Source organism: Phalacrocorax aristotelis, chromosome 6 (genome assembly GCF_949628215.1).
Source record: "Phalacrocorax aristotelis chromosome 6, bGulAri2.1, whole genome shotgun sequence".
NCBI classification, from domain to species: domain Eukaryota; kingdom Metazoa; phylum Chordata; class Aves; order Suliformes; family Phalacrocoracidae; genus Phalacrocorax; species Phalacrocorax aristotelis.
Window position 1 is genome coordinate 50,890,933 of NC_134281.1, and position 26,853 is coordinate 50,917,785.

The 26,853-nt window shown below is 58.0% G+C and overlaps 2 protein-coding genes across 5 annotated transcripts in view; one reads left to right on the forward strand and one right to left on the reverse strand.

The window, feature by feature from the left end:
* ERI3 (ERI1 exoribonuclease family member 3) overlaps positions 1–18,003 on the forward strand; it is a 135,177-nt gene extending 117,174 nt beyond the window's left edge. For all 3 annotated transcript variants that reach the window (XM_075097821.1, XM_075097816.1, XM_075097819.1), the window contains one exon: positions 16,413–18,003. In XM_075097821.1, coding sequence (XP_074953922.1) covers positions 16,413–16,495 — 83 coding nt within the window. In that variant the 3' untranslated portion in view covers positions 16,496–18,003. The remainder of the gene's footprint in view (positions 1–16,412) is intronic.
* Positions 15,252–26,853, reverse strand: part of DMAP1 (DNA methyltransferase 1 associated protein 1) — a 38,974-nt gene continuing 27,372 nt past the window's right edge. Inside the window, exons 10-11 of one of the 2 annotated variants that reach the window (XM_075097815.1) lie at positions 24,996–25,279; positions 15,252–15,365 (exon numbers count right to left, since the gene is read on the reverse strand). In XM_075097815.1, the coding sequence (XP_074953916.1) occupies positions 15,267–15,365; positions 24,996–25,279 (383 nt within the window). In that variant the 3' untranslated portion in view covers positions 15,252–15,266. Of the gene's footprint in view, positions 15,366–23,862; positions 25,280–26,853 lie in introns of those variants that run through there. The other variant, XM_075097814.1, reaches the window with a different exon arrangement.

Here is a 26,853-nt window from a genome sequence, read left to right on the forward strand (position 1 = left end):
GTTTGCTAACCTTGCCCGCTTATTAAAAATGGTAAAAGCCTCCCTCAGGACTCGTGAAGTATAGATCCAGAGAGCTCCATATGCTGTTCCCCTTAATGAGATGTCTGCCTGAAGAGCAATAGCAAAACACACCATCCAGTTCAGGGTCCCTATAGCTAGATGGCCTGGCTGTAAACAGAGCCGTCCGTCTTAATGGGCTATCGTGTAAAAACTTCTCCCAGTCAATAAATCAAAGGGGCTCCATTTATATCATGTGCTGCCTTCGTTATTAGGCTGCCCCTGGATGGCATGTTCTGATACAGAGCTCCCCAGGACCGCCAGGCAAGGCCAGAGGCTCTAATGGGCATTTAATTTAGGCTTTCCCTTGCCAATACCTATGCGGAGCTCAGCAGCTGGAGCTCGGTAGGGGATCCCCCATGGTCTGGGATGGTCCTGCCGTGCAGGAAAGGGCACCCATGGATTGGGACCTGGCTGGCATCACCTCCCCTGCCCTGCTGGGTAGGAGCCTCTGGTGTATGGGGGTCCCTTGGGGAGCTGCCAGGGACCGGACCTGCCCTTGGAAGGGGTGGAGGGGGGGCTGGCAAGCACCCCTGCTCATCTGGGAGCAGCAGCAGCAGGCTGGCACAGGTATTTATTTTTCATTCCCTCCCTTGTGCTGCTCGGATGCCACCGGAGGGAAGTTCCGCTCCAGCCACCATCCCAGGCAGAGATATTAGTCCTCATTACTAATTAAAGGAAGCAGGAGTAATTGACGGATGGTGGATGGCAGGGGAGCTGGTGTGATGAACGGCCCCTGTCCCCGTGCCGGGGACGCATGCTGAGCGCTACCTGTTAGCTACAAATAAACAAACCTGATAAATAATAAATAGTTTGAGAAGAGTGGCTGAGCATTATTTAAATTAATAGGGATTAGAGGAAGAGGCCTGAAAGAGCATTCCTCTGGATGAGCTATCCCTGGATGGGCAGGGACTCATTTGTTGCAGAGTGGAGTAAACAAGGAGATGGGGAGGATTCATCACACCAGGGCCTCACGGCGCTGCTTGGGCTTGTAACGGCATGGCCACACTTTTCCTGGCCACCCCTGCGCCAGGGCTCCCCGTGTTCCTGCTGCCTCGCTGGTGTCGCCGGGCTGCCACACGTCCAGTGCCGGGCTGGAGCATCGGGTGCAGTGGGGGAGCCAGGGTGCTGCGGCAGAGCAGTGGGGTACAGATGCTTGGGTCCAGCTCTGCCACAGGTCGGCTGCCAGCAGGGTCCCACGCCACAGCAGGGCACCCCAAAAGTTTTCCCAGCCAGCTTGGTGGGCATCTGAGCCACTGCTGCCTACCCGCGCCCAGGCACTCGCTGCCAGCTGCAGTTTGGTCCCAGCAAGTGAATCCAGCTGCCAGGGGGTCTTTCCTCACCCCCTGACATTTGGATAACCCCCTGCCTGCTCAGAGCCGGGAGGCTGGGGTGGTGGAGGGAGGATGGATGCCAGGGAATGGAGAGGGGAGGGCAGGCGCTCTGCTCGCTATCACATCTACTCCATCTTATCGCCACAGTAATTTGATGATAAAAAATAATCCGAGGCTGGAAAGGAAACATGTGTAGTGGAGTAAAGATTGAATGTAGGTGGATTGTGCCTTGGGGCGGCGGCTGGGAGATAGAAGGAAATGTCCTTCTGTTTGACATACTGCCGAGACGCGGCCCTGCGCCCCCCACCTCGCCGAGCCCTGCCCACGGCATGGGGACCCGCTAGCCCGTGTGCCATGCGGCAGGCAGGAGGGTGCCTGCTGTGGCCCCCCCCGACTCCTGCCCCACCACCTGCACCCCTGTGCCCCCCAGCACCCCGTGGGGTGCTGCCCCCCCCAACCGGCTGCCCCACAGCTTGCTCCCAGCGCGTCTGATTTTTTTTTTTTCCCCTTTGGTTATGCTTCACAACTCATTTTATCAGCTGTCAGTAGCCAAATGTCTTTTTTAAGGAGTGGGTTATAGCCACTAATGTACTGAATGCTATTGCACTGGCTGCAGTTAGTGTTCCACGGCTAAATTACTATAATTAATGTTCCACTAGAACTGTTTGTAACAGGCGGCTGCGGGAGCCCCAGGTCTGGGCTTTCACAGCCACTGAATTATCTCTCCTCCCCGGAGAAAGAGCCTCTCGCAAGGGGAGGGCCGAGGTCAGCACCGGGACAGTCACGCACGAGCCGAGCTGGGCTCCGGCAGACAAGGGGCCCGAGAGCTGTTCCCGCGGTGCAGACCCCCTGCCTCCCCCCATCTCAGCTGCTGTGCCCCACGGGAGTGCGGCTGGGTGTGCAGTGGGCTGCGGCAGGACTCCCAGCTGGGATGTGCCACGGCACTGCCACGTCGCCCACCAGCACCAGGGCTTCGCTCGCTGCCCTCTGCAAGTTGCTTTATGAAGACAAAACGCAGTGCCTGGAGAAAACCTCCCCAAAATTCACAGAGGGTGGTGAGTGGAGATGTTTCCCCCATGCCACGCACAGCACCTCTTCCCAGAGCATGACCTGGCCGGGCAGAGCCTGCACCCACAGCAGGGTGCCCAGTCCCAGCTGCCAAAACCATCCCTGCCCTCCCTGCTCCCCCTTCGCCTCCCAGCAAGGCCAGAGGCACAGGGAAAAAAATTTGCGCTGCAGGCAGGAAGGCATGCACACACCCCTTGTTTCGCTAAATGCATTCGTTCAATACCTGCAACAAACAGATTAGCCGGGGCTTTATCAGGGACAAGAGAAGGGAGAGCAATGTGATAATGGTTTTCAGCAAATCCTCGGGCTGTCACAGATTAGAGCGGCCGCGGCAGGAGCATTATCAGCCCTTTCCTCCTCTCCTCATCGCCTCCCCTTTGTGTCCTCTCTCCATCGGATTTCTCCAGCCAATCTATCCCGGCGAGTGCCGGGCAGATACAAGAAGAAGTCGGTTTCCATCTGCTCCACGATTGGTTTTTCCCAGCAGCCGATCCGTGTCGCGGCATCGATCCGCGGGCCCCCCAGCGCTCGTCACCTTGCGAGTCTGGAGAGGAAGGTGGTGGAGGGAAGGGGGGCCGGGAGGGGGGGACGCTTTAAACTTGCCGCGTGCCATTGATCCACAGGCGGGAGCATGGCCAGGCCAGCCCCACCAGGCAGGAGGGGCGAGAGCCGCCTGCCCTCATCAGAGGAGTTTAAATGGCTGTGACCTTCTTGTTAAAGGAGAGGAATGGCTATGGAGGGCTGGCAGGAGGAGGGGGCCGAGCCCTGGTCCCCAGGGAGGGTGGCTGGGAGCTGCCCAGCCCTCACCGTCCCACGAAGGGGAAGCTTGGTGAGACCCGCACCAGGGCACCAGGAGGCTGCCAGGAGCCCCCCTCTCTCGGAGGGGACACCCACATCCCCACTTCTGCTCCCCAGCTGTCTGTGCCACACCATAGTGTGGCTGGATACAAGCAGGGACCCGTCCTGGCTCTGCAGCTTGGCCAGAGCCCAAGTGAGAGGTGCTGTCAGGTAGGAGCTGCTGGGTTAACCCCGATGGGTGGGCAGCTTTCTCAGGAGACCTGAAGCTGCAGGGAGCTGCTTTTTCCTTCCGGAGGCAGGGCCTGCTGAGGGCTGCCTGTAGGCAGCGAGTGGCACCAGGCCTGGGAGCTTGCGGAGACACCTGGAGATGCTCAGAGGCCATTGCCCGATGGGCAGGGCAGCGGTGCTGTACCGGGCAGAGCTCTGCATCCCTGGGGTCAGGCTGAAAAGTCCCAGAGTGACCATCTCTGCCACCTGCCTTCCCCCTGTACCCCTCTGCTAGGGTAGAGCTGTGGCAGCTCTGCCTCATCTCACCTTCCCTGGCTCACCCGAGGGACAGTATGTGGGTGGGTGGGAGGGCAGGAGGGGATATAACAAGTAATGGCCCCGAGTGTGGAAACAGTGTTAATAAAGTGTATTTCACTTTTAATTTTGACATATAATGTAATGATCTTTTTTAAGGCCCTATCATATTATCTGCATGACTAGATTATTGAGTCTTCATCATCTCCAGATAAATTTATGACCAGGATGATGCTTGGAATTTATTATCAGTCAATAGAGCTCAATACTGTAACAAGGCGTGTAATAAGATATACATATTTAATGATCCGGAGTAAAACAGCCCCGCTAATAGGCAGGATGAGACGGAGGCTGGAGCGTTAATTTCCATCCCCTGCCCCTTTCTGCGGGAGCCTGCGACGTTTAGACGGGACGCAGCCCCAGGGTCCCACGCGTTGCCCGGCGCGGGCTGGGAGCAGCGACCGGCTCTGGGGGATGCAGGGGAGGGCAGCCCTCATGCTGCTGTGGCTGTGAGCACGTGCCTGCTGCATGTAAGCATTAGCAGGAAGGCACATACGTCAGCCCATCCCTGCAGGCGATGTGCAGGTCTGTCTCACACATAGCGCACGGGTCTCTATGACGTGGCTTCGTGGGTCTGGCTGACATCCCTGCCTGCACCGTGTATGGGCCTGGCATGCGTCTGCCTTGTGTGCAGCTCCCTCCAGCCAGGCAGTCTGGGTGAGCATTGCACAAAGCCACAGCTCCAGCAGCTGCCAGGATGGCCGGCAAAGGCCGCCTGGTGCTTCTCATGTCTCAGCAGCAAGCCTGAAATCCTGCCTCCGGGACGGTGCTGGGCTCTTTGGCTTGACAAGGGGAGCTGCGGCAGACAGACTCTCTCCCCACTAGGCAAGGATGTCTCTGGCCCTTCGTGGGGACGCAGTCCCCTGAGAGCTGCGCTGGCAGTGCCATCGGGGCAGGGTCCCCCACGCTCCCGCTTGCCCAGCTGCATCCCTGGCAGGAGGGTGGGCAGCAGCAGGGCAGTCACGCCACGGGGAGCAGGGCAGGTCTGCATGCCGAAGCACCCCAGCCCCACGTGCAGCCACCTGCAGATGGCATCGTGTCAAGCAAGGGCCCATCTCCCTCACCAGGTTATATTTTGAGCTGTTGGCGCTGATTTTTCCAGCCGTTTGGGATGTTATTAAATTAGTTTCCTAGGACTTTTAATAAGCACTTTTGATGCCTTTGAAGCGTGCGGCTTTGTGGGAAGATTACAGTCCCGCATCCATCTCGCTGGGAGAGAAACAATGGCAGCAGGGCTGGCGTTTGATCTCTCCTCCAGAAGGCAAGAGAGGGTTTGTGTGAGACAAAGAGGTGAGCTGCTGATTTGGAGCTAATGTTTAAAAATAGGTAGGTCTCCCTCCAAGATAAAGAGACCTGCCCTTCTCTGTGTAATCTCCTGCCTCTGCCTTGCTGGACCTGCAGAAGCACAGCTCGCTTTATTTGAAGGCTTCGAGTGCGGCGCTGCGGTTTGATTCTGGGTCCTTTTAAAGCAATAACTAGGCCATCTGACCAAGCTTTAAAGAGGAGGAGAACTTTCCATTAGGACTCGCCACACACTCTCGGCGGCACTGGAATTGCATCCTTCCTTGCCTTTTATATCCTTTCTCTGACATCTCGTGTCACTCACAGGCAGGAGAAACTTGGCTTTATAAACTCTCTCATTTCTCCCTTGAAATTTCTCCCTAATTAGGGTCCCAATCCCAGTGGTGGGACTGGGTTTCAGGAGCTGGACGTGGAGCAGAGCCAATGGCCAGGCAGTAGTGGGGGGCTTGTAGGGCTCAAAATGCCCTGCAAATCCCCAGCGTGGTTTGACCTTCTGCTTCCCTAAATAAACCCTCCATCAGAGCAGGGCATGGCAGAGGCATGGCAGCATGCAGACGGATACAGGAGGCACACGCACCTGCACTGGTGCTGGGGACCAGCAGGAAGGCAGACCAAATTTCTCTTTGCAGCCTGGGGACATCCTGGCCCCCAGTGGCATCAGTCAAGGGCAGGGAGACAGCATCTCCTACATCTCCCGGCAGTTCCCACACAGCAGAACCAGAGCCAATGTCCCCACCATGCCGAGCATCTGCTTGCCAGGCCCCGGCACTGGCTCTGGCAGGGGCCATTGGGTGAGTTACACACCATGAGTACCCGGCTCCGGCCAGGCATGCCTTTGCCACGGGGAGAAAAGGCATCAGGGGAGCCGAATTCCCTTTATCTGTAGGTAACTACTGCTGCCTTTAACAGCCTGGAATAAACTAGCCATAAATATCGTGATCATAAGTGCTTAGATATGGCAACTTTACACTGAACAGAGGTTTTAACCTTCCCTGCGGAGGATATCCAGCTCTACATCACTAACTGTTTCTATCCAGCTGCATGGACAAAGACAAGCTCTAGGTGAGCTGCTCAGAGCCACCACATCAGCTACCAGCTGGCTCTCAGCCCAGTCTAGCCCCAGTCCTTGCCCCAGTTTAGGGGTAGGACCTCCCTCCCGCTCTCAGGGCCTGGCTGCCGCTGCCATGTGTCCTGCTGGAGAGGCCGGGAAGGAGCCGTCCCACCGCACACTGCCTGCCTGCCTTCTGCCTGCTCCGGGGTGTGCTCCAGGAGAAGGGGCGATGGGGCAGCCCCAGCACCCTGCCTGTGGGACAAAGCCCCGCATCCTGGCAGGGTTCCTGCTACCACCAGCGCTCCCCGGCATCCCCAGGGACCCACTCCAGTGGCAGCAACAGTACTGGCTGTGCAGGCAGGACAAGGGCAGAGACGTGGTGGTGATGGGCCGTGGGCCCGGCAGCGTGGCTGCAGCAGCATCCTGTCTCACATCCATCCCCTGGATGTCTCTCTTGCTCCGGTACTGGTTGGGCTGGCGATGCCAGCAGTGCTGCTGCTCACTCACCTCTCTTGCCTGCCCCGTCCCCTTCTGGCAGCTGCCTGCAGCCCTACAGTCTGCCCAGGCTAGTCAAGGAGATGAAGCTGTGGGCAGGGACCCTCCATCCATGTTGCAGAGAGGGGCAGACACCAGCCTGGCCATCCCTGACATCTAGTGTGGCTGGGAGGAGTAGGTGCTGATAGCATCTCTGCCCTGTCCCATCCCCAAGTCCGGCTGGTCACCCCAGCAGGCGGGAGTCCTGCTGCCCTTTCCCACCACCGCCATCCTTCCCTCCTTCCTCCTCTATGGAAGCACCAGCACTGGAGCCTGCGGTTTACTGGGCTGCTATGAGGACCCCCCTTCTCTTCCCATTCACACCCACACAGCCCCAGAGAGAGGTGTCCTAAGCCACCAACTTCTGCGGGAACTTGTCACCATCACCTTGTCCCCGAGCCAGGCCAGGGCTCTCGTACCAGGCCTGGAGCAAGGGGGCAGTTTGCATCCTCCCTGCACCTCGCCAGTGCCCCAGCCCTGACTTTATTTTGCACAGCGACTTTCAGGCAAGCTGTAAAACACTCGGACGAGTTAAATAATACACGACAGTGTACGGTATAAATTACAGGAAGCCAGCGGTGGAGCGACATTGTATGCTGAATAAATTAAAGGCTGCGTGACTTACAGGCGAGATTGATCTCCTGCCGAGCATTTTGTTTAGTGACGTGCTTGTCATAAGGGAGAGCTAATTACGGGTGTGGAGGCGCGTGGCTCCGACTCTGGGGAGTAAGTGCAAAGTGAGCTCCCGAATGTCAGCGGGGTCCCCACACTTCCAGGATTTGCTCTTTCCAAGGCAGGCCACATGCCAGGCCCCTGTTAGCTGGGGACCGGCTGTGTCCCCTGGGCCCGCCAGCTCCATTGCAGCCCAGGGCAAAGGACTGTGCTGCCACGAGGAGCTGCCAGGGTCTGAAAGTGGGCGCCCTGGCTCGGGGGATGCAGCCGGCTGGCAGCTTGGGCTCTGCCCTGGGCGAGGGCTGGTGTTGGGGCTACCTCGGCGGCAGGCTCACGGGGGGATGGAGGTGCCCTAACCCAAGCCTATTCCCGATGGAGCAGAGCCGTGCAGGAGCATGTCCTTTGCTCCTGCGGCTGGTCAGAGCCGGCACTGCCTCCCCTGTCCTCGAGCTCTAGCACCGCTTGCAAGGTGCACAGGGAACCCCTGGTCCGGACTGGCTGAGCCACGGAGCTGCGAGCCGCGGGGCTGATTTGGGGGCTGAATAGTACAAAAAGGCAAATCCTTGTTGGAAATTAGGTAGGGATCTTGTAATCGCAGGATACTGCCATGAGCCACCAAGGGAGGGGGGAGTCTTCTTGAGGGCACAGTTTGGGCTGGATAATTTCGGGGAAGATGTGCTTTACCCACGGGGTGTCAGGCGAGAGGCTGGGGCGCAGCCGGGTGTACAACTGCTGACTTCAGCCACTGAACTCGGGGCCAAGTTTGGAGGCTTGTCCTGCTGGACTCCTCCTGCGGGCAGCAGAGCAGGGACGGCTCCCACGTGGCGCCAACCCCTGCCAGGAGGTCTGTCCCCACCGCCGGCACAGCCGAGCCATCGATGCCAAGCAGGCGGCGTGCAGCCAGCGAGGCCACGGCAGAGGCTGCGCCACAGGGCCGGCGGCGGAGAGACCTCCCTGGGCTGCCGCGAGGGTGCTGGCGGCCGGCGGCCGTGCTTCGGAGCGGGCTGGCCGGCGGGATGCGCTCCCCTCCGGCTCGGCGGCTGTCTGTCACTCGGCGGGATTATGAGTAGTGAGCGTAATGCATCGGCGTATGAATAGGGTTGTCTGGCTGATGGTGATGTATCGTTTTTCATTACTGCCTCTCAAGCCCTCCCTGCTCCACATGTGGAAATTCTATTTATTCCCTAATTTGTAAAAATTCCCTCCTTATCTGATACCAATCAGGGAGGGGTAATTGGCTCTCCAGGGCTAGCGGCTGGGGTCCTGATGAAGAGATATGTGTGTCTGCTCCGGCTGTCCAGGCACCCTGCCCTGCTGCACCAGCGACACGGGCCACAATTAATAATGATTTGCAAATGGCAGACAAGCAATAACGCAGAAAGATGTCCAGCCAGCCTCCTGCCCGCCCCTTAATTTCCTTCTGTAATATAAATGGCACGGGAACGAAAATCCAGCGCTATAAATTCTGAAATTAGTTATTCACCATAATAAATGGTTCCCTTTTTGGTGTGCATCCCCCCCATCCTTCTCCCCTGACCCCCCCCACTCCCTCCTCCCCTCCCGCCCCCCTTGCCCGCTACCTACTTCATTTGAGTCCTAATATGCAAATGCTGTAATTTAACGGGATGGTGAAGTTGATTTTCATGTTAACTTAATTACTTTGATTTATGAAGGGCTGGGATGCAGACACGGCTCCATCCTTACCCACCTCCCTCCCTCGCCCCTCCGAGGTCCCGCTGACCCGCCGCCTCTCTTCCCCTTTCTTCCCTTTTCTCAGTTCTCCCTTCCTCTTCTTCCCCAAGTTTAGTGTTTTATTAGCTGCCTTTAAGTGGACATAAGTCCTCGCGACAATCGCATGATGCGGAGGACAAATTCCCCGTCCTGCCTTGTTTAATCGTGCCTGGATAATGGATGTATAATTGACTCATTTGAATGCTTTTGCCTACAGGAGTGCAGAGCATTAAATGTTTGATTGCCTTAATTTCCAAACAGATCATTATCCCCTTCTTACCCGCTCTTAATAAACACTTTATGAGGATTTTTTTTGTAAAGGAAAAAAAATCTCCACTCCTCGTACTTCTCTGAAGTGATAAACTCTAATTAAGTCTAATATTTAAAAATATGGTAATGGTGACTTGTTTGAATAAGTGGCCTGCATTTCCATAATTTCATTATTACGTAAAACACGCTAATTATTTGAAGTGTGCTTATTACTAAAAGAGAAATCTCCATCTAATAAAGATGAAATTGGCTTTTCTCCCTGTATTGCTGCGCACACTGCTCTCCTTCCCTCCCGGCCGGTGAGCGGCTGTGGCCGGGAGCGGGGCGATGGCGGCGCTCGCTTTGTTTGCCAGGGGATGCTGCCAGCCTGCAAGGGTGCTGGATGAGCGGGGACGGCCACAGGGGCTGGAGGACAAACCGAGGGCTCTGTGCACCCTGCGCCACACTTGGCCCCAGCAGGGTGGATGCCCTTCGGGCTCGGGGGCTCCAGGAGCTGTTGAGGGTGGTGCAAGAGAGCTCAGCCCCACCCGCCCATCCCCTCCAGCTGGATGCCCCTGATCTCGGGGTCCCCCTGCATGGCACTGCCTGCGCCAGGCCACCCGGCAGCCTGCGGGGCTGGCTGGCGGGTGTCTCGGCAGCCAGATATCTTGTGGCACTGTGTCCCCAGCCACCCAGACGCGGTCACCCTTCTTCCAGTCCCCAGCACCGGGGACAAGAGGAAGCAGCCCATCACCCATGGGGTGGTGGTGGCCAGCCCGGGCGGGAGGAAGCAGGTGCCTGGGGCGGCAGGCGGAACACCAGGACGGGTCCTCTCCGCCGTGCTTGTCTGCCTGGCTGCTTCCCGGGGGCGCCCGGCGGTGTCACCTCCCTGCAGGCCTGGGAACTGCCCGAGACGGGTCCTCCCTGCTGCAGCATCCCTGGGAGGGGGAGCTGGATTTGGACACTTCACTGACCCCGGTGTGCAGGGGGTGGGATGGGCATCCCATCCCCTCGCAACAGGGACAGCAACAGGTCGGGAGGGATGAGTATTAATGGTGCCCAAACCCTCTTTAGAGCCTGTGTGGGCACTCGGCGGGGCGGGCAGGGGAGGCACTGGGATGAAGTCAATATAAAACTAATTTTCTTTTCTTCGTGAAGAAATGAGGTGTGTGGCAGTAACGTAATTGCAGATAATGAGGTAAGTTATTCTTAATATTCTGCGCGTCACTGTCAGCGCCACCTAATATACCTGCCGGCTGTGCGGGGCACGTAGAGCCCCTCGCCCCGCACGCAGGCTTATGAGGCCATTCATTTGGGAGCAGCCCGGCAGGACTGTCCCTGGCATTCCCATGGCTCCCTTCAGGCTGGGAGCTCTCTGCTCTGCCGTATACTTGTGACCGCTGCGGCCACGCATCCCAGTGTCCCCACCTCGCCCGGCATGTCATGATGGGGATGGATGCAGACCAGATACACCTCCCTCCGGGCTCCAGTACGGACAGGGAGAGCGGCCATGAGGGCCTGGCTCCGCGTGCCAGGCAAATGCTGTCACTCCTTGCCCCGATGGCTGTCCCCTCCTGGGGATGTGACCGCTCATGGCGAGTAGCGATGCCCGCTGTGGGGACACAGCACCCAGCGCTCCCCTTTGCAATTGCCAGGGAGACCAGCAGTACTGCCGGGCTGTGTGGGGACCGCACAGCTCCTGTCGGTCACAAGGCCACCTGCTGTCACCTGGGGTAGGCAGAGGGGAGACGAAGGGTGGCAGTGGCCAGGCGGCCCTGTTCCTGCTTTGCAGGGAGCTGTTATACAAAGGCAGCAGTGATATTATTCATTAACAGGGATTGCCATTAGAACATTGACAAATGGCCCCTCGTCGCCTGAGCATCAGTTCTTGTACAGCCCATAAAGCATGGGGACAGTTTAAATATGGACCTGCTCAGCTCGGGCCGGGGGTGATCCGTCTTCCCGGCCGTAGCACAGGTGCAGCGGGGCTGCCTCCAAATGAGCACATTTAGGGGGGCCCTGCACTCCCCCAGCCCTTCACAGACCGCCCAGGCGGCTGCCAGGATTGAAAAGCTCACTCCTTGCACCACAAGTGTCTCGGCCCAGCGCACGTCCGTCGCGGCAGCGCTCGGCCCTCCGAGCCCCCGTGGCGGTGGTGTCCAGGCGGTCTGGTCCCGTGGGGAGGTGGTGGAAATGCCAGCAGGGCAGCATGCGTGGGGACACAGCCCCTTCCCTTCTCCCCAGTGCCTGGGGTAGGTGCGGAGGTGATGCTTTCCCCGCGCGAGCATCGCTTCTCCTGACAGCCCATTCCCACGGGGTGGCTGCATCATGCCCGGGCGGCAGGCCAGCCTCTGCTGACTAAATCCTTGAGCTCGTCCTGGGTTCGTGGCGGTGCCACTTTGCAGTGGCCGGAGGGAGGGCACACGCCAGGCGGTGGGCCCAGCGCCACGGGCTGCGGGGTGTCAGCCTCTGTCCCAGCAGAGGAGTGCAGCGGGCATGTCCATCCCCCTCCAAGGACAAGGGCAGCCAGCGATGCTGAACAGCAGCAAACTCCAGCCCTAACTAAAAGAGAGCTCCTGCCGCCCCACACATGTGCACGTGCCGCTGCCCTTGGCTGTCACTGCAGCGAGAGCTTGGCAAGACGCAGAGAGGGCTGGGACCTGGGTGTCGAGGTGGTGCAGTGTTGCAGTGGGTAATGCTAAAACACCAGGTAGAAGGGTTAAAACCCAGTGGGGCTAAGCCAGCCAAGGCGAGGGGAGGTTGGGGCGACACGCAACACCACGCTGCACTGGCAGCCTGGCCAAGGAGGGTCCCGGAGGCAGCCGGGACCCAGCACTGCAGGGCGAGCTCGGCCCCGGCCATCCTGGGGCCACCACGGGGGGACACGGGGCGATGCTCGGAAGCAGCAGGACAAGGCGAGGGGCAGGGAGGCAGGGCAGAGCCGCCGCGCCGTTTGCAGGAGGCAGGATAACCCCAGGCTGACCCCTTTCACACACACCGCACAACACCCCTAAATCAATTGCATCTTATTATTACAATATCAATATACAATATTCCTACAATAACACCATTGATTTTCTACTCAGAGGCTGCACCTAAGTCTGTTTTAAAGAGGAGGGAGTTAATAGTGCCCTCATTAAAAATCTATAGATTACCCCCCACCCCAAAAAAAGAAAAAGCAGTTTATATTCATTAGGGCTATTGAATATAAAGTAATATGTTTGTGTAGGACATTGGAGTAATGTGATAATCCGTCCGCATATCAGGGAGAAATCCACTTAGCAACCCTGTCAGCTTGACAAGAAAAATGTGCCCATAAAGTCGGGAATACATTGAGGGAGCGAGCGCGAGGAGAGCGCCGACGCGCGTGCGTGTGCGTGCCTGTGTGGCACCCGCAGAGCCGTGCCGGCCGCCGGCGCAGGGACACCTTCACCCCGGGCCCTGCTCAGGCTTGGGGACACGGGGGGGACCCTGGCGGCCCCTGCAGGGGTCTGGGACCGGAGTAAGCCGGGTGTGCTGGGATAGGGATTGTGGGGGGCTCCATGCCCTGCCAGCCTGCGCAGCCCCAGGCAGGGTCACCCTTGTGGGACAGGGCTGGTGGGTCCCAGCCTGGGTGCTGGGGCAGCCCCACCGCAGCCACATGCCCCCAGGGAGACCCGGGCTGGGGGGCGCAGGGTGGGCAGAGCTGCCTGTGCCCACCCGCCTGCCTTGGACGCTGCTCATCCCCCACCCCGTGGTCACCTTTGCGATGGATTAAGCACTGAAAGAGCAGCAAAGCAATCCTGTTCGCGCTCTCTTAGGCTGTCAATTGCCATTTTTGTAATAGAAATTCCTTTCACAAGGTAACGACGGCCAGATTTAGAGGATTTCATATTGCTAATAATTCCCCAAACAGCCATCTGACTGTGTTGTTTTAAAAGCCGCTTAGTTTTTTGCTTTGGAGTTTATGAAAATCTCCCACTCTAATATCCCGAGAGCCAGCCTATAATTGTGTTATTAAATCAATCGGAGCGGATTACATTGTAAAATCAATAGATGGCTGTAATTGCATATTAGAAAGTTGTTCTGCTGTTGTTGATTTTTTTTTACATGGATAATTATAATAAGCGTGTTTACCTTAGTGCTGATTTGGAATGAGTCTCACTAAATGACTTACGATGAGCTTGGTGCTCCCGCTGCCAGGGGCCCTGGCATCGTTTGGGACGGTGAGGACGGCACTGCTGGTGCAGGCGTGTGGGTGGCACTCGTCCGCCGCTGTCCCACCGCCTTTGCAGGGCGGTAGCCCGGAGCCCAGGGTGGCTCCCAGCACTGGCAGCTGGCGCGAGAGCCTGTCAGGGCTTTGGGGAGATGGCTGGTGGGGTTTAGGAAGCAGCCGGTGGTCCCAGAGGGTCCCTCCAGGCACCAACTCAGGGTGCCTGGAGTTGGTGAGGCCTTGCTGCCAATTTGGCCGCTCCCCAGTTCTCTGCACACCATTCCTTTCACCAATATGGAGCTATAGCTAAGTCCCGGTGGCCCGCACCAGCGGGCGATGCAGCAGGCAGGGAGGTGGGCAGCAGGACGCCTAGGAGTGGCGAAGGGCAGCGGCCGGGTCTGTGCTTTCAAATCCAAGCTGCTCGCCGCCTGCCACAGCTCAGAGGCCAGGATTTGCTTTGCCGTTACTTTTCCAGGGTACCAGGCCAGGGCTGGCTGTGGGGTGGGGGTACTTCGGCCGCAAACAGTTGCAATCCCCCTGCCTCCGTTTCTCCGGCTTTCAGGCCACTGTTTCCCTGTTAGGTTCCACTGGAAGCTGGCTCCGGGGGCAGGTCCGATGCTGGTTTTTGGGGGCTCAGCTGGCCGGGGGGGCAAGGGGGGGTGGAGCAGGGGGTCCTAATGACAGTGAGGGGCTTGCTTGAGCGGGAATAAGTGGCAGTGGGAGCTGGCACTGTGGCTTGGCCAGGCAGGATACCCATCATCTCCAGGACCATTCTGGAGCCATCAGTGCCTCCTCGGGCAGCAGAGAGGAAAGGCACAGAGAGACAGGCTCGTTTCTGCCCCCATGCCAGCCAGTGGGGCTGGGGACACCTCTCCTTCATCAGGCTGTCCTCATGCCCAGCCCCTTCCCCAGCCTGGCACACTGTCAAGAGAAAGGGGTGCCATGAGAGGGCCTGGCGGTGGGACACCCGGGAGGCACATGGCTCTGACAGGGGCATTACCTCTCCCGCTGCCGGCTGTCAGGCAGGAGGGTCCCTGGCAGCTCAGGGTAGTCCCCCCAGAGGGGCAAGCCCCCTGCATCTCCGACCGATGCTGGAGGATGGGTGACGGCTTTGCCACCGGGTCACCAGGCACAGCGGGGCTGGGCAGGGCTGCTGGCCTGGTGGGGAGCAGCAAGGCGGCCTGGCAGCCCCGGCCCTGCAGGCAGGCGCCTGGCAGCGGGGCAGTGCTGCCCGTCTGCGCGGGGCCCTCAATCCGGCACGCGGCACTGTCAGCAGGCAGCCTGCTGTCTCCTAGACAGTGAAATATGGCCACAATTAGCCCGGATACAGTTCAATTATGATAAACAGCGTTTGCACCCTTTAAGCCGTGATTAAAAGGCCTCCTCCCGTTGATAGAGAGACCTAATTTCACATTATTATCGCTGTAGCTTGATTATAAAGCACTCCCTGGATTTACAGTTGGGAGATGGATGTGGAGGCTTCTTTATCATTTACACATCAGTAATGATGCAGCCTTCCCTCCACCACAACATCCATCCAGCAGCAGCGGGGAGAGGGGGGGCCCTGCCTGCACCCCCCCCCTCCCGGGGCACCCTCTCCCTGTGTCAGCCGGGCCCCGCTGCCACACGCAAGTGGGCAAAGTCACCCTTACGGTAACAGCTTGATAAATGGGCGGGCGGTAATGAAATGGAGACATCAAGGCGTGGGGCGAGGAAGAAAGAGTGGTAATCGGAACGAGTGGAGCTGTCCCGAAACGGAGGGGAGCGGGAAGAAGGATCGCCTCTGCGCCGTGTGCTGTCAAGGGAGAAATTACACATTTACTCTTGCTTTTTCTTAAGGAGACGGCCCTCATAGATCAAAACATGGATTTACAAGCCAATTTTCAACATGAAATATAGACACCAGGAATCAATTTAAGCCCAGCTTCTATTTTAGCAAACGGTGCCTGCATTTAGTCCCAGGTAAATAACACCAGCCAAAGCCTTCCCCCTCCCTGGCTCACCACCCCGCCGCTGCTCGCTCTGGCGGCTGCGGTGCTGCTGGCCGGCCCCCAGCACCTGCCTCGACTGCAGCCCCGCGCCGGGAATGGCTGCGGCTCACCAGCCCGGCCACCCAGCTGGCTCAGGCAGGGACAGGGATGATCCCGAACAGCGGTGGCAAGAAGAGAGAGCCAGGTGCCACACACCACCTGCCCCAGCTGCCACACACCACCTGCCCCAGGTGGGCGCGAGGAAGGAGAGGACCCTGCTTGGCTGGTGAAGGGCAGCTCTGGCATCACCTGCCATCCCCGTCCCAGTGCGGGGACAGCCCCTTTGCTGGCCAGTGCCACTAAGCGACAGGGGTGCTGGAAGAGAAGGCTGGGGTGATGGGCACTGGGCTTGCAAGGAGGCAGCTGCTGGCCAGGAGCTAGGGGCCAGCATGGGTCCAGCTTGCAAGAACACTGCCTTCCCCATCTGCCAGCTCCCCACAGGCTGTGGGGCAAGCACCAGCCTGGAAGACCCAGGGATGTGTCAGCCAGCAGCCTGGGCAATGTCATTGCCCCAGGCAAGCCTTTAGGTCCCTGACATGGATTCATCCCAGTGCAGTGTGGGGCTGTACTGGGACAGGCAGCCAGTGCTGGGGAGCCCGCACTCACCCCACATCACTGCAAGGCACTTGGGACAGAGTGCCTGGACTGGTGGGGATACGGGGCTGTGACCGGAGCTGCGCGGCCTCCCATGGGGGATGCAGGAGGCCGCGCAGCTCCGGTCACAGCCAGTCATGGTACTCGGAGCTTGATCCAACAGCTCCCAGTTGGATCGTTGGATGCTCTAACCCAGCATCTCTCTGCTCTCTCCACAGACGACTGTAAGAACATCGCCAACATCATGAAGACACTGGCCCATAGAGGCTTCATCTTCAAGCAGACCTCCAAACCCTTTTGATCCCCAAGGCAAGCCAGGCAAGGGCTGCATGCGCCCGGCGCCGGCGAGGCGGGGAGGACGGGCTCCAGCATTAAAAAAAAACGGCAACCGAGGCCAGAGGAACCGACACAAAAAAATCTCAATTTCAGCTGTTAACTTCAGTAGAGGTTGTATATATGGGAAGGCAAATCTGTGTAGACCTGATGTGACTCCCTCTCTGGGCTGCTCCGGACATTATGCCATGCTAGCGGACAGCCGCGTAGGGCGCTTGCACCACATTTTAGACTCGTAGTTTGTTCTTTTTCTTTGGCTCCCGATTTCCGTCCCCCCCTCCATATCCCACCCCGTCCTCCCTCTCCCGCCCCGTAGCCAGAGCATCCCCCATCTCCTCCCCGGCATGGGCCGTCCCCACCTTCCCTTCTTCTTTCTTTTCTCTGGTTTTATGTTTTCAGGCCTCGATGGCTGCTGCAGCGAGGCCGGCGCATGCCCGCGCCCGGGCAGCGCTCACGGAGGCTCAGCAGTGTCGAGACGGCCCCTCGCCCTCCCCGCCAGCCCCCCCGCCTCTCCCCTGCGCGCCTTTTCCCCTTTTTGAGTCAACACTAACCCCTCTCTGACTCCTGTATGTGACAAACGCGATCCGTCTCTTTATGTTCAAGGTGAAGTGCCTGTATTCTCCGCTGCAGAGCCCCTGACAGCCTCACCGAGGGCTGCGGGGCCCCGGAGGGCTCCCTTCAGTGGGGTGGGGGCCCGGCAGGCGGCCGGGCAGCAGGAGGGAGGTGACAGTGTCCGCGCGGAGCCAGGTCCCATCCCGTCCCTGTCCTGTCTGCTCGTGCCTCTTGCAGGGCTGGTTGGGACACCCAGTCCTGCCCCGGCCCCGCCGACCGATTCCAGCTCCACCGGGGCCAGGCCCGCCGCAGCACCGCGTCCATTGCCGGCGGTGGACGTGCCAGCGCGCGCTGGCCCCCGGCCCAAGGTACCCGAGCAGGGGAGCTGCAAATTGCCCCAGGCCCCTGACCTCGCTCCCCTCCGACCCCATCCAGTCTCCCTCACTTCCTGAGCCGAGGCTTGGCCCCCCCACATGCCCACGGTCCCCGCGGGCCATGCTGTGTCCCTCGCAGGTCCCCATGGACGCTCAGCAGCAGCTGGCTTGTTGCCTGAGAGAGTTGCCGAGCACATCCCCTCTGGCTGGGTGGGCTCCCGGCCAGCCAGGGCAGGGCCGTGGGGCAGGCTGAGGGCGCACGTCCCCCCCACTGTCACCCAGCCCCGGGGCCCCTGCTGAATGGAGCCCTCGTCCGGGCGCTGACCTGCAGGGAGGCTGCAGCCCCGGGCCCGTGCGTGCATGGCCTGGAGCGAAGCCGGTGACGGCAGCCAGAAGGGCAATACAGGCACTGAACTTGGCGGTACATGACTGCATGGTGTGTGGTGTTCCAGTTAAACCAACCGATAATGCAAACCCAGCATTTTCATTGTCTAGTTATTCCAATCCTTGCTGTAAATGTGCCACATGAATAAAGTTTGGGGGTAAAGGAGCCCAGGCTGTGCCCATGCATGTCTGAGTGTGTGCGGGGGGCAGAGGCAGGGGGTGCCATGTGGGTACGAGGGATCAGGCTGCCCTCACTGGGTTACAGCACCCCAGCACGTCCATCCTCCCCAAAAAAACCTTTTTGGCTGTGAAAGGGAGATTCGGGTTCTCTGCTCCTGGGAGCACTGCCCGCTCTCCAGCACAGACCATGGGTGGGCCCAGCAGTCTCCCCCACCACCTCGCAAACGCTTGTGCCCCAGGATGGCCCTACCCCAAGGGTGCCACCAGCCCATCCCGGCTGGGCTGCGCCCACAGGTGTACCCCTGCGCAGCCTTCTGCCTGGTGCAGGGTGACAGCCACCACCATGTCCCACTGGCAGCTGTCATCCCACCCTGCAGCCTGGCATGCTGTACCCACGTGGCCCCTACCACACTTACAGCATCTCCACTGGAGCCAGCGTGGCTCTGCCCCAGGCAGCACAGTCAGCGCGAGCACAGCACGGTGATGCGCAGGAGCCATGCCGAGCCGTGCTGGAAATGCCACCATGCCCAGGTGCCCGAGGGACCCTGCCCAGCGCTGTGGTGCCATCGGGTGACAGGGGTGCAGCTGCCCAGCTGGCACGGAGTGGGCAGCTCCCGGAGGGAAGGAGCAGCCCCAGCCCACTTGCTCCAAGCAAAGGTCACGGGGGTTTTAATGGCTCCCTCTGTGCCGCCCCGATCAACTTTATTGACCTATTTTCGATGGAGTCATCTAATTAGTTTTCTATGAAAACTAAGAACTTGGCCTTTGCCCTTTACTCCTGCAGGCGAGAATGTGACTCGGAGGACGTTGTCACGGTGGGTCGATGGCCAGTTACACTTGAAAGGCAGCACAGAGGGGACCAGGGGTGGGCAGGCAGGCAGCGGCCCAGAGCGGGCAGTGCAGCCGGGGCCACCCATGCCCACAGAGGCAGTGCACTAAGCCAGGCTCCCTTTGTTGGCATCAGCGATGCCTCGGTCCCTCCAGGGCCCTGCAAAACATGGGGCGCAGAGAACAGGGCCCCCTCTCACCCCAGACTGAAGCCTGCGAGGTGTCTGCCTGCCTTGGGCAGGGCAGCGGGAGGAGGAACCCGACCTGACAGTGACTGCTGGGGACAGCGTCCCGGCAGGGGCATCCCCTCACCCAGGTGAGGTGGCACTTGCAGGTGTGGGGCATGCAAGAGCCACTGGAGAAGAGCAGCTACACAGGGGCTGGGCATGTGGGATGCTGGAGGGAGCTCCCTAGCCTGGCACAAGCAGTGCTGCAGCAGCCCAGAGCAGGGCCTGGTGGCCCCAAAGACAGCAAGGACTGCAGCAACCCCCACAGCAACCCCCACTGCAGCCGACACCAGCAGGTCCAGGGAGAGCCACCAGCCTGCCTGGGGTGGAGGCGAGACAGCTCGCACCATCTTCTGCTCTGCACAGGCTCACCAGGGCTTATGATGACTCTGCCCCAGTTTAAGTGCCAGGTTCTGAATTTACAGGGAGGCTCACAAAACTCTGGCATGTTTAAAAAAAAAAAAAACAAAAAAACAACCCACACAAAAAAACCACCGGAAGAAATGGCAGCAAACGCTAGCAGCCGCAGGGCAGCCATGCACGGCCTTGAGCAGAGCGGCAGCCACCAGCAGAGCCCTGCGCAGCCCTGAGGCCACCCTCCAGCACCTGCTGCAGGCATCTGGAGGTCACACTGCTCTGGGGGTCGGATGGGACTGGGGCCGTGGCGCTGGGCAGGGAATGGCTCCTGCTCTTTGCTGGAGCACTGCACTGTTTGCCCCAGCAGGGCCCCTGCCCTGCCCCACCGCTGCAGGCAGCCTGCCGTCCCTGGGGGCTCCGGGACAGGATGGCACTGACCCTGCACATAGCTCTGCGCCTCCTCCTTGCCCAGCGCAGGGGGCTCACGGCTTCTTCAGCTTCTTGATGGAGGAGGAGCTGGAGGCCGACTCCCTTTGCTTTCTCTGCTCCAAGAGGGAGATGGGAAACAAAAAAATAACACCAGGGTCAGCGGGTGGGAGCGCTCAGGTCACCGGGAAAACAACTGCCTGTCCCAGAGTCGGCCACGGGCTCCGGCATCACAGCCAGCAGTGCCCAATGGACCACACTGCCATCTGCCCAGCTGAAGGCAGAGCCACGGCCTTGAAGAGTTGGGGGGGCCGAAGCTAATCCAGCAGCGACACGGCGCTGGGATGGCACCCCTGAGGGGGGCGTCACCTCCTTGACACAGACAGGACTTTGGGACAATCACCTTTGTGGTGCAGGGTCTGAGAGTGAGCAGGAGGAAAGGGCCACAGCCCAGTGGTCCCAGGACCCCTGACCAAGCAAGCTGGCATGGAACAAGCCCTAAGAAGTGGGGCCTTGAGGGAGGGGCAGAGCAGCTCCGTGCTATGGCCAGCTGCGCTGGGGATGCTTGGTGTGGGACAGGGCAGAGCCTGGAAATGCTCCTCCATGACACGGACCTGCCGTGAAGTGACCCAGGTTGAGCAGACAACTGACAGAGAACCATGCTCCTCAAAAAACCCACCTTTTTTCTGGGCAGCCCACACTGATATGCCTGAGCGAGACTGTCAGGCTCTGGTGAGCCTCACCCTTCACAGACAAGGTTTCAGGGCCAAATCCGGCCACAGGAAAGACGGGGCCATTTGCACCGAATGGGGAACATGACCCTAGCCCTATCACTGCACTGCAGCGAGACTCAGTGCTCAGTGCTGCACAGCCACTGCGGCCGAGACCACAGCAAGCTCAGCAGCCAAAGCCGTGCTCTGTGTGCAGGTGCCCCAAGCACGCCAGAGCCACCAGGTACCCCGTGCTCTGGGTGCAGGGACAGGCGGTGCCAGAGCCCCGGGTCAGGCCCGCCTTGCGCAGCACAGCGCAACGCAGGCAGCGGCAGAGGCTGGCACCGTGGCACAGGCTGCACAGGCAAGGTGACTGCGGCCAGGTCCCCGCTGTGCGCAGCCCTGCAGCCATCCCCTGTCCCCAAAGGTCTGCAGAGCCACTGCCCCGGCTGGCAAGCACCCAGGACGCACAAGGCAGCACTGACACCTCTCCGAAAGGAGCCTGGCCTGCCCGTCCCTGCTCCTCCAGCCCTGTGGGTCCCGCATGCGCGTGCTCCCCGCGCAGCGTGCGTGATGGGAGGCCCTACTGCCTCCCCCGGCGGGAAGGCGGCCCCCGGTCCCCCCCAGGCACCGGGCAGACGGCAAACAGAGCATGGAATTTGCACGGCTAAAAGTTAAATACAACACACACACGGATTTCGTCAGAGGCCCTGGCACGGCTGCCTTCGCGGGATCCGATTAACAGGGAAATAAAAGGGCCAGAGAACCCACACAGCAGTGTGAACAGATGCCCTATAAAAGTCAAATACATGGTAATCAAGGGGACCAAAAAGTACATTTAAAAAAAACAAAAACCCACCCTGGAAACAAAGGAGCTGGGCTTTGTGGCTTTCCTGGGAGGGCTGCGGAATTAATGGGGAAGAGCACATGTGTTTGATAATCTTTATATGGCAAAAGACCCATCTTTCAAATATGTCACAAATTCATATTAATCACCTTCCTATTGCCTTCTGTGGCACAGCTATTCCAGTTGCCTTGGGCAAAATTGGGAACTGTCTGGTTAAAAAAAATGTTTTACATTATAATTTACAAGAGCCTACAAGTCTAGTTTCTTTTAATGGAAAGAACAGTTAAAAAAAAAAAAAGACGAATATATATACACCCTGGTATATATACACTATATATATATAAAAGACAGATATTGTAACTCCATCTGGAAAGAGAGAATGTTTGATCTTAACAATGTAACTTCTAGCTTTCAAACAGGCTCAGAAAACAAGAAGTCAGCAGGAGTTCAGATAAAGGAAGCTTAAAAGTCAAATAATTCTGACTCTGAACCCGAGACTTCTTAGACTTAAGGTCCTTTCCTTTACCCATTAATGGGCTGACTTGTGAGCTCAGGAACAAAGTGCTGCAATGCGAGGATTTCTGAGAGTCACTCATTACAGATCACTGAGTGGAGTCTGAGTTGCGGAAATCAAAGGACCCAATCTGGAGTAACTGGCTGAACTTCTGCTTGGAACTAATTTGTTCCGAGTTCGGCTCACCTTTCACCTCCTGAAGGCCCTGAGTAAAGTCCCTACCGGGGTCAGCAGCAGACAGCACTGGGGGGATCCCAGCTCGGCTTTAATGGTCAGCGATGGGCACCGCAGCCCCCGAGGAGAGGGTGGACAGGCAGCTGGGGAGGAGGGGTGCAGTGGACACAGCAGGGCAGAGCGGTGCCAGCCTTCCCACTGCTGAGAGAGGCAGAGGCCTCTCCCAACCCGGGCTAAAACCCCCTGCCGAGATGTCCCCTATCACACTGCCAGCCAAAGGGGATGGTGGCAGCCAGCTGTTGCCACAACCAGTATCGCAACATCCTCCTGTGCCTTTGTCCATCCGTTCTAATTCCTGGAAAGGAATCAAGGCATACAGGCAGGGCCCGGGAGTCAGGACTCCTAGTCCTACTCCTGGCTTTGCCACTCACTCCCTCCAACATCTGGAGCAAGATACTTCTCTCCAGGGAAACAAATCTGGCTTCAGGGGAGCAGCTGGTTTGGAGGCTGAACTAATCCACGCTTAATCCAACATGTGGAGTGCCATGGACGGGCAGTGCTAGACAGCACAAAGGGATTCTCCAACTCAGAGGAATTTGAAGCAGGGAGATTAAATGATTCCCCAAGAGCCCCCAGCAGCTCAGTGTCAAAGCACACACTTGAACTCGGGAGTTCAAGGCTGACATGGCAGAGTTAAACCGCCAAAGCGGCCTTGGCAAGGGAAAAGGCAAGGTGTCACCCACAAAAGCCCACGGCCAGGGCTGCAGAAGGCGAGGGAGGGAAAAGGCCACCACAAAGCACTGCTGTGCTTGCTCTACAGAGAGCTGCTTGTTTGCACCACCAATATTGCTACCCCCACTGCAAGCGCCCCAGGGGAGGGAAAAGCGCTGTGCTTGCAGAGGCAGGCTGCTTTCTCAGCACTGTGTCCTGGGCCCACTGCCTCCCACGCTGCCCCCATCACAGCAGGGCCTGGGACACCGCAGGGCTGTCGCTGTGCAGGGTGGGAACACATGCATGCACCCCACCAGCCAAACAGCCACCCCCCTTCTCAGAGCTGACCCCAGCCCACTGACCTTCCAGAGGCCAATTTTAGCCACAATGCTGAGTGAGAGGCACTGGGGCTGCTCCTGCCAGCTCTGAGCAAGGCAGGGAGCATCACCAACACACAGCCTCCACTCAGCTCAGTCCATCCTTGGAAAAACTGGTTGTGGGCCACAGGCTGCTGGTCTCTCCCACTGCCACATTGCCCAGAACCGCAGGAAAGACTCAGGGCAAGCACAGTGCCAGGCCCTGCCTGAGTCTCCAAACATACCTGAGCCAGGCAAAACATGGTCCAGCAGCCCCATTCCCCTCCTCTCCAAGATACCCCTCCAGCTGGGATGTAATTTTCCCCCCCCTCGAAAGGTAGCATGAAATGGTCACAGTGTGAATGTGCTTGACCTTTTGTCTTGGACTAATCTAATTGTGTCGTCTTTGTGTAATCAGCCGGTAAAGGTCAGTGCTGTATTTAACATGGGGGCCCTTTAGGTACTGAATTTGCCTTGCAGTGAATTAACTTGATTATATTTCTTTCAAATATGTCAGAGACCAGGTCAGTTTAACCCTCTCTGTGCTGCCTGGGCCCACCTCTTTGTTTCCAACTCCAGGAGGTGGCACTGAGGAACAATACGGTCAGAAATACACACATAGGCTCCCTCCTGCAGCCATGGCCACCACCACCACCACCACCTCCACCTCTCCCACCTTCCCAACAAGCAAAGTCTCAAGGGAGAGCAAGTTTCTTGTGAATAAGCCCGAAAAGTTTGCAAACCAGGACACTCCGGACCGCAACGAGGGGTGAGATTTCAGATCGAATGCAGCAGGGGAAAAAAAAAAAAACTTCAGAAGACTCCTTTGCAAACATGAACCTGTCTCAGCAGAATGCTTCCTTATAACTCCATATTGTCACAATCAGATAGGACATTACTCAAGTCCAGATTAACGCGTCGCCTCTGCCATTGACAGATAAGGTGTTCTCAATATCCTGCAATACATTATACACTTTAGAAAGTAAAGGTCTGTGCCGCTACCAGGGGCAGTACGTGTGAGGCGTCGGGGATGCCACTGTGTGGAGACAGGCAGCTTTTATCAGGCAGTTCAGCTCAGCTGTGCCAGGGGACAGCACAGAGGGGAAAGCAACCTCAGCTGATCCCCAGGCATACCCTTGGCCCTGAGGCAGCGGTGAGGGGCTGGGCAGCCTACCCTCACAGAGGCAGGGAGAGGAGGCTGGTGATTCACATCCTGCAGAGGCACATGCACAGGACATTGTCACAGGGCTTGAAGTGGAAGAGCCCCTAGGCTGGCTTTCCTTTTTCAGCACTGGAAGCAGGGCACAAAAACACCCCTTTGCTCTTCAAACACCTCTCTCCTTCCCAAGCCCCCTGCTCCAGGCAGGGCTACTGCTTGACTCCAGGGTCTTGGGCAGATCACGACTCACCACCTCAAAACTGCTTTCCCCACTCACTCCCCTCTGCTGAACCACCCTTATGGGGCTGTGTCTAGAAGGAAATGCCTCAGGCCTGCAGCCGTATTGGCATCACTGTTGCTGCCCTAGTGCAAGCTCTTGTCACCCAAAGCCTTGCTGCTTCAGTCCACGGTGGCACCCACGTCAAGCCATCTCCCTGCATGCAGGATGTAGAACGCCCTGCTGACCCCACCTATAGCACCAAGAACACTGTCCAGCACAGGAGACAAGCCCAGAGAGCAGCACTGGGACTTGGGGGGAAGAGGCGTGCTGTGCTCCCTTGGATGGGCACGCCTGAAGGGAGAGCAGGGCAGCATCCCCAGCACTCGTCAGGGCATCTGCGTTGGAGACCTGAGCGCTCCCTGTTCTGCCCCCACAACCTTCCTTCTCACCGAGTTGGGGGTCAGTGGTGCTCCTACTACATCAATGATCTGGTCCTTGGTATCTCCCTTGCCCTCCTCGATGCCGAGCCCTGCCTGGCCATCTGGATGGGCGCCTTCCGCACTGAGGGGGCCAATACTACCAGCTTTGGCCAGGGCCTCATAGCGGTGCCGTAACATCTGCAGCTCATATTCACAGTTGGCAAAGGCTTGCTTCAGCTCGTACAGCAGCACCAGGTCACTCCGCAGCTCGTTGAACATCTGCACGATCTCCTCTGTGGGCATAGGATTGAGATCTAGGGAGAAAAACAGGTTCTGTTAAACGCCCAAACCTGCAACCCTACAATAGAAAATCCCTAGAAAGGCCCTGGCTGCCCATTCACTCCCACAAAGATATGCCAGGAGCCTCACTCCCATCACATGGATCATTAGCAACCGGCATCCCTAAGGGTTGGAGGCCTGAATTTCCAGCCTGTCCTTCAGCTCTGGCCAAGGACTAAGGGTAAACCTGCCAAGTCCAGGACTCTGCAAGAGAAGGATGATGGAAGGCAATGGTCAGAGCAGACGACTGAACCTTGCTACCCACCAGGTCATATGAAGGGAGCTCAGCCTTGGGAACAAGTCCTCACACATACTGCTGCAGAGGACAGAAGAGCTCCTGCTGTTCCCTACACCTTCACCAACAAGTGGCAGACAGGCCGAGTTCCCTTGCCTCTCTTGTTGCTCCTCCCAGGGCAGGACTGAGGCAGAGAATTGCTCTGCTTAGTGCAGACCTGAACTGCTTGTAGCAGGCGCTGGCAGAACACCCCCGCACACCACACATTCTGCTGCAGCCCATCACACACCCACACAGAACCAGGAAGAGCTGCATGTTCTGGAGGAGAAAAGGATGAAGCTCTGCGTGTTTGTCCTGATATACAGCAGTGGCCCCCAGTCCACAGGGCTGCCCACACGACCCCATCCTGCTAGCACTGTGTTCACCCACACAAAGCCCAGGTGTGTTTCTGCACTCTAAGGCACAGCAGGGCTGGAGCACCATGAAATCCTCCAGATACGTGTGTTTTGTCAGGAACCCCTCTTTACCCTCGTGGAAAGTGAGCTCTAAGAAGTACTCACATCCTTCCCCAAGGCTTCCCTAGCAAGCAAAGATGTTAACTCCCTTACTTTTAAACCAGCAGTTTCCAGAAAGGGGAAACCATCCTGGTTGAGCCGCTTTCACCAGCCACAGGAGGCCTTCAAAACTGCACACAGTCTCTTGAGACAACATATCAAGCCATAAACTGGTTGGCGCAAAACACTAACAAGAGTTAACGGAAGTCAGTGCTGGGAGCAGGCTTAGTAATCTCTTGTAAATGACCAGTAAGGCTTTTTTCTTTCTTCTTCTTCTTTTCTTTTTCTATTTTTAAAAATCCCCCCAGCCACAGTGGGGGGAAAAGGGATCATCAGGTGTCTAATCAAGGGGCACTGCACGCTGGGACCTGTAGTACCTGCAAACTGTACCCACTGCATGGAGGGCAGCAGCTAGCCACGGGCTGCACTTCTTCCCCTCTAGCTACGAGTGGGTATTGTACATGTTAAGTGAACCCTTCTTTCTGCTACTAAGACACTGGAGTTCAAGAGTGAGGGATGTGTGTTTACTCGCCTTTCAGCAGAGATGCTCCAGATTTTCACACAGCATGCAACCTATAAAGGGGGGATGAACAGTCCCAGACGCATTTTGGACTTGCCACTGTGAGCAGTAAATTAAGAGGAAACGAAGCTTGAAAGCAAGACAGGGCAGCCCTGAACAATGTGCGTGCCGTGGTCACTAACACACTTAGAAGTACCTCTCCCGGCAAGGCTGAGATTTGCCTTCCTAATACTGTGCTGC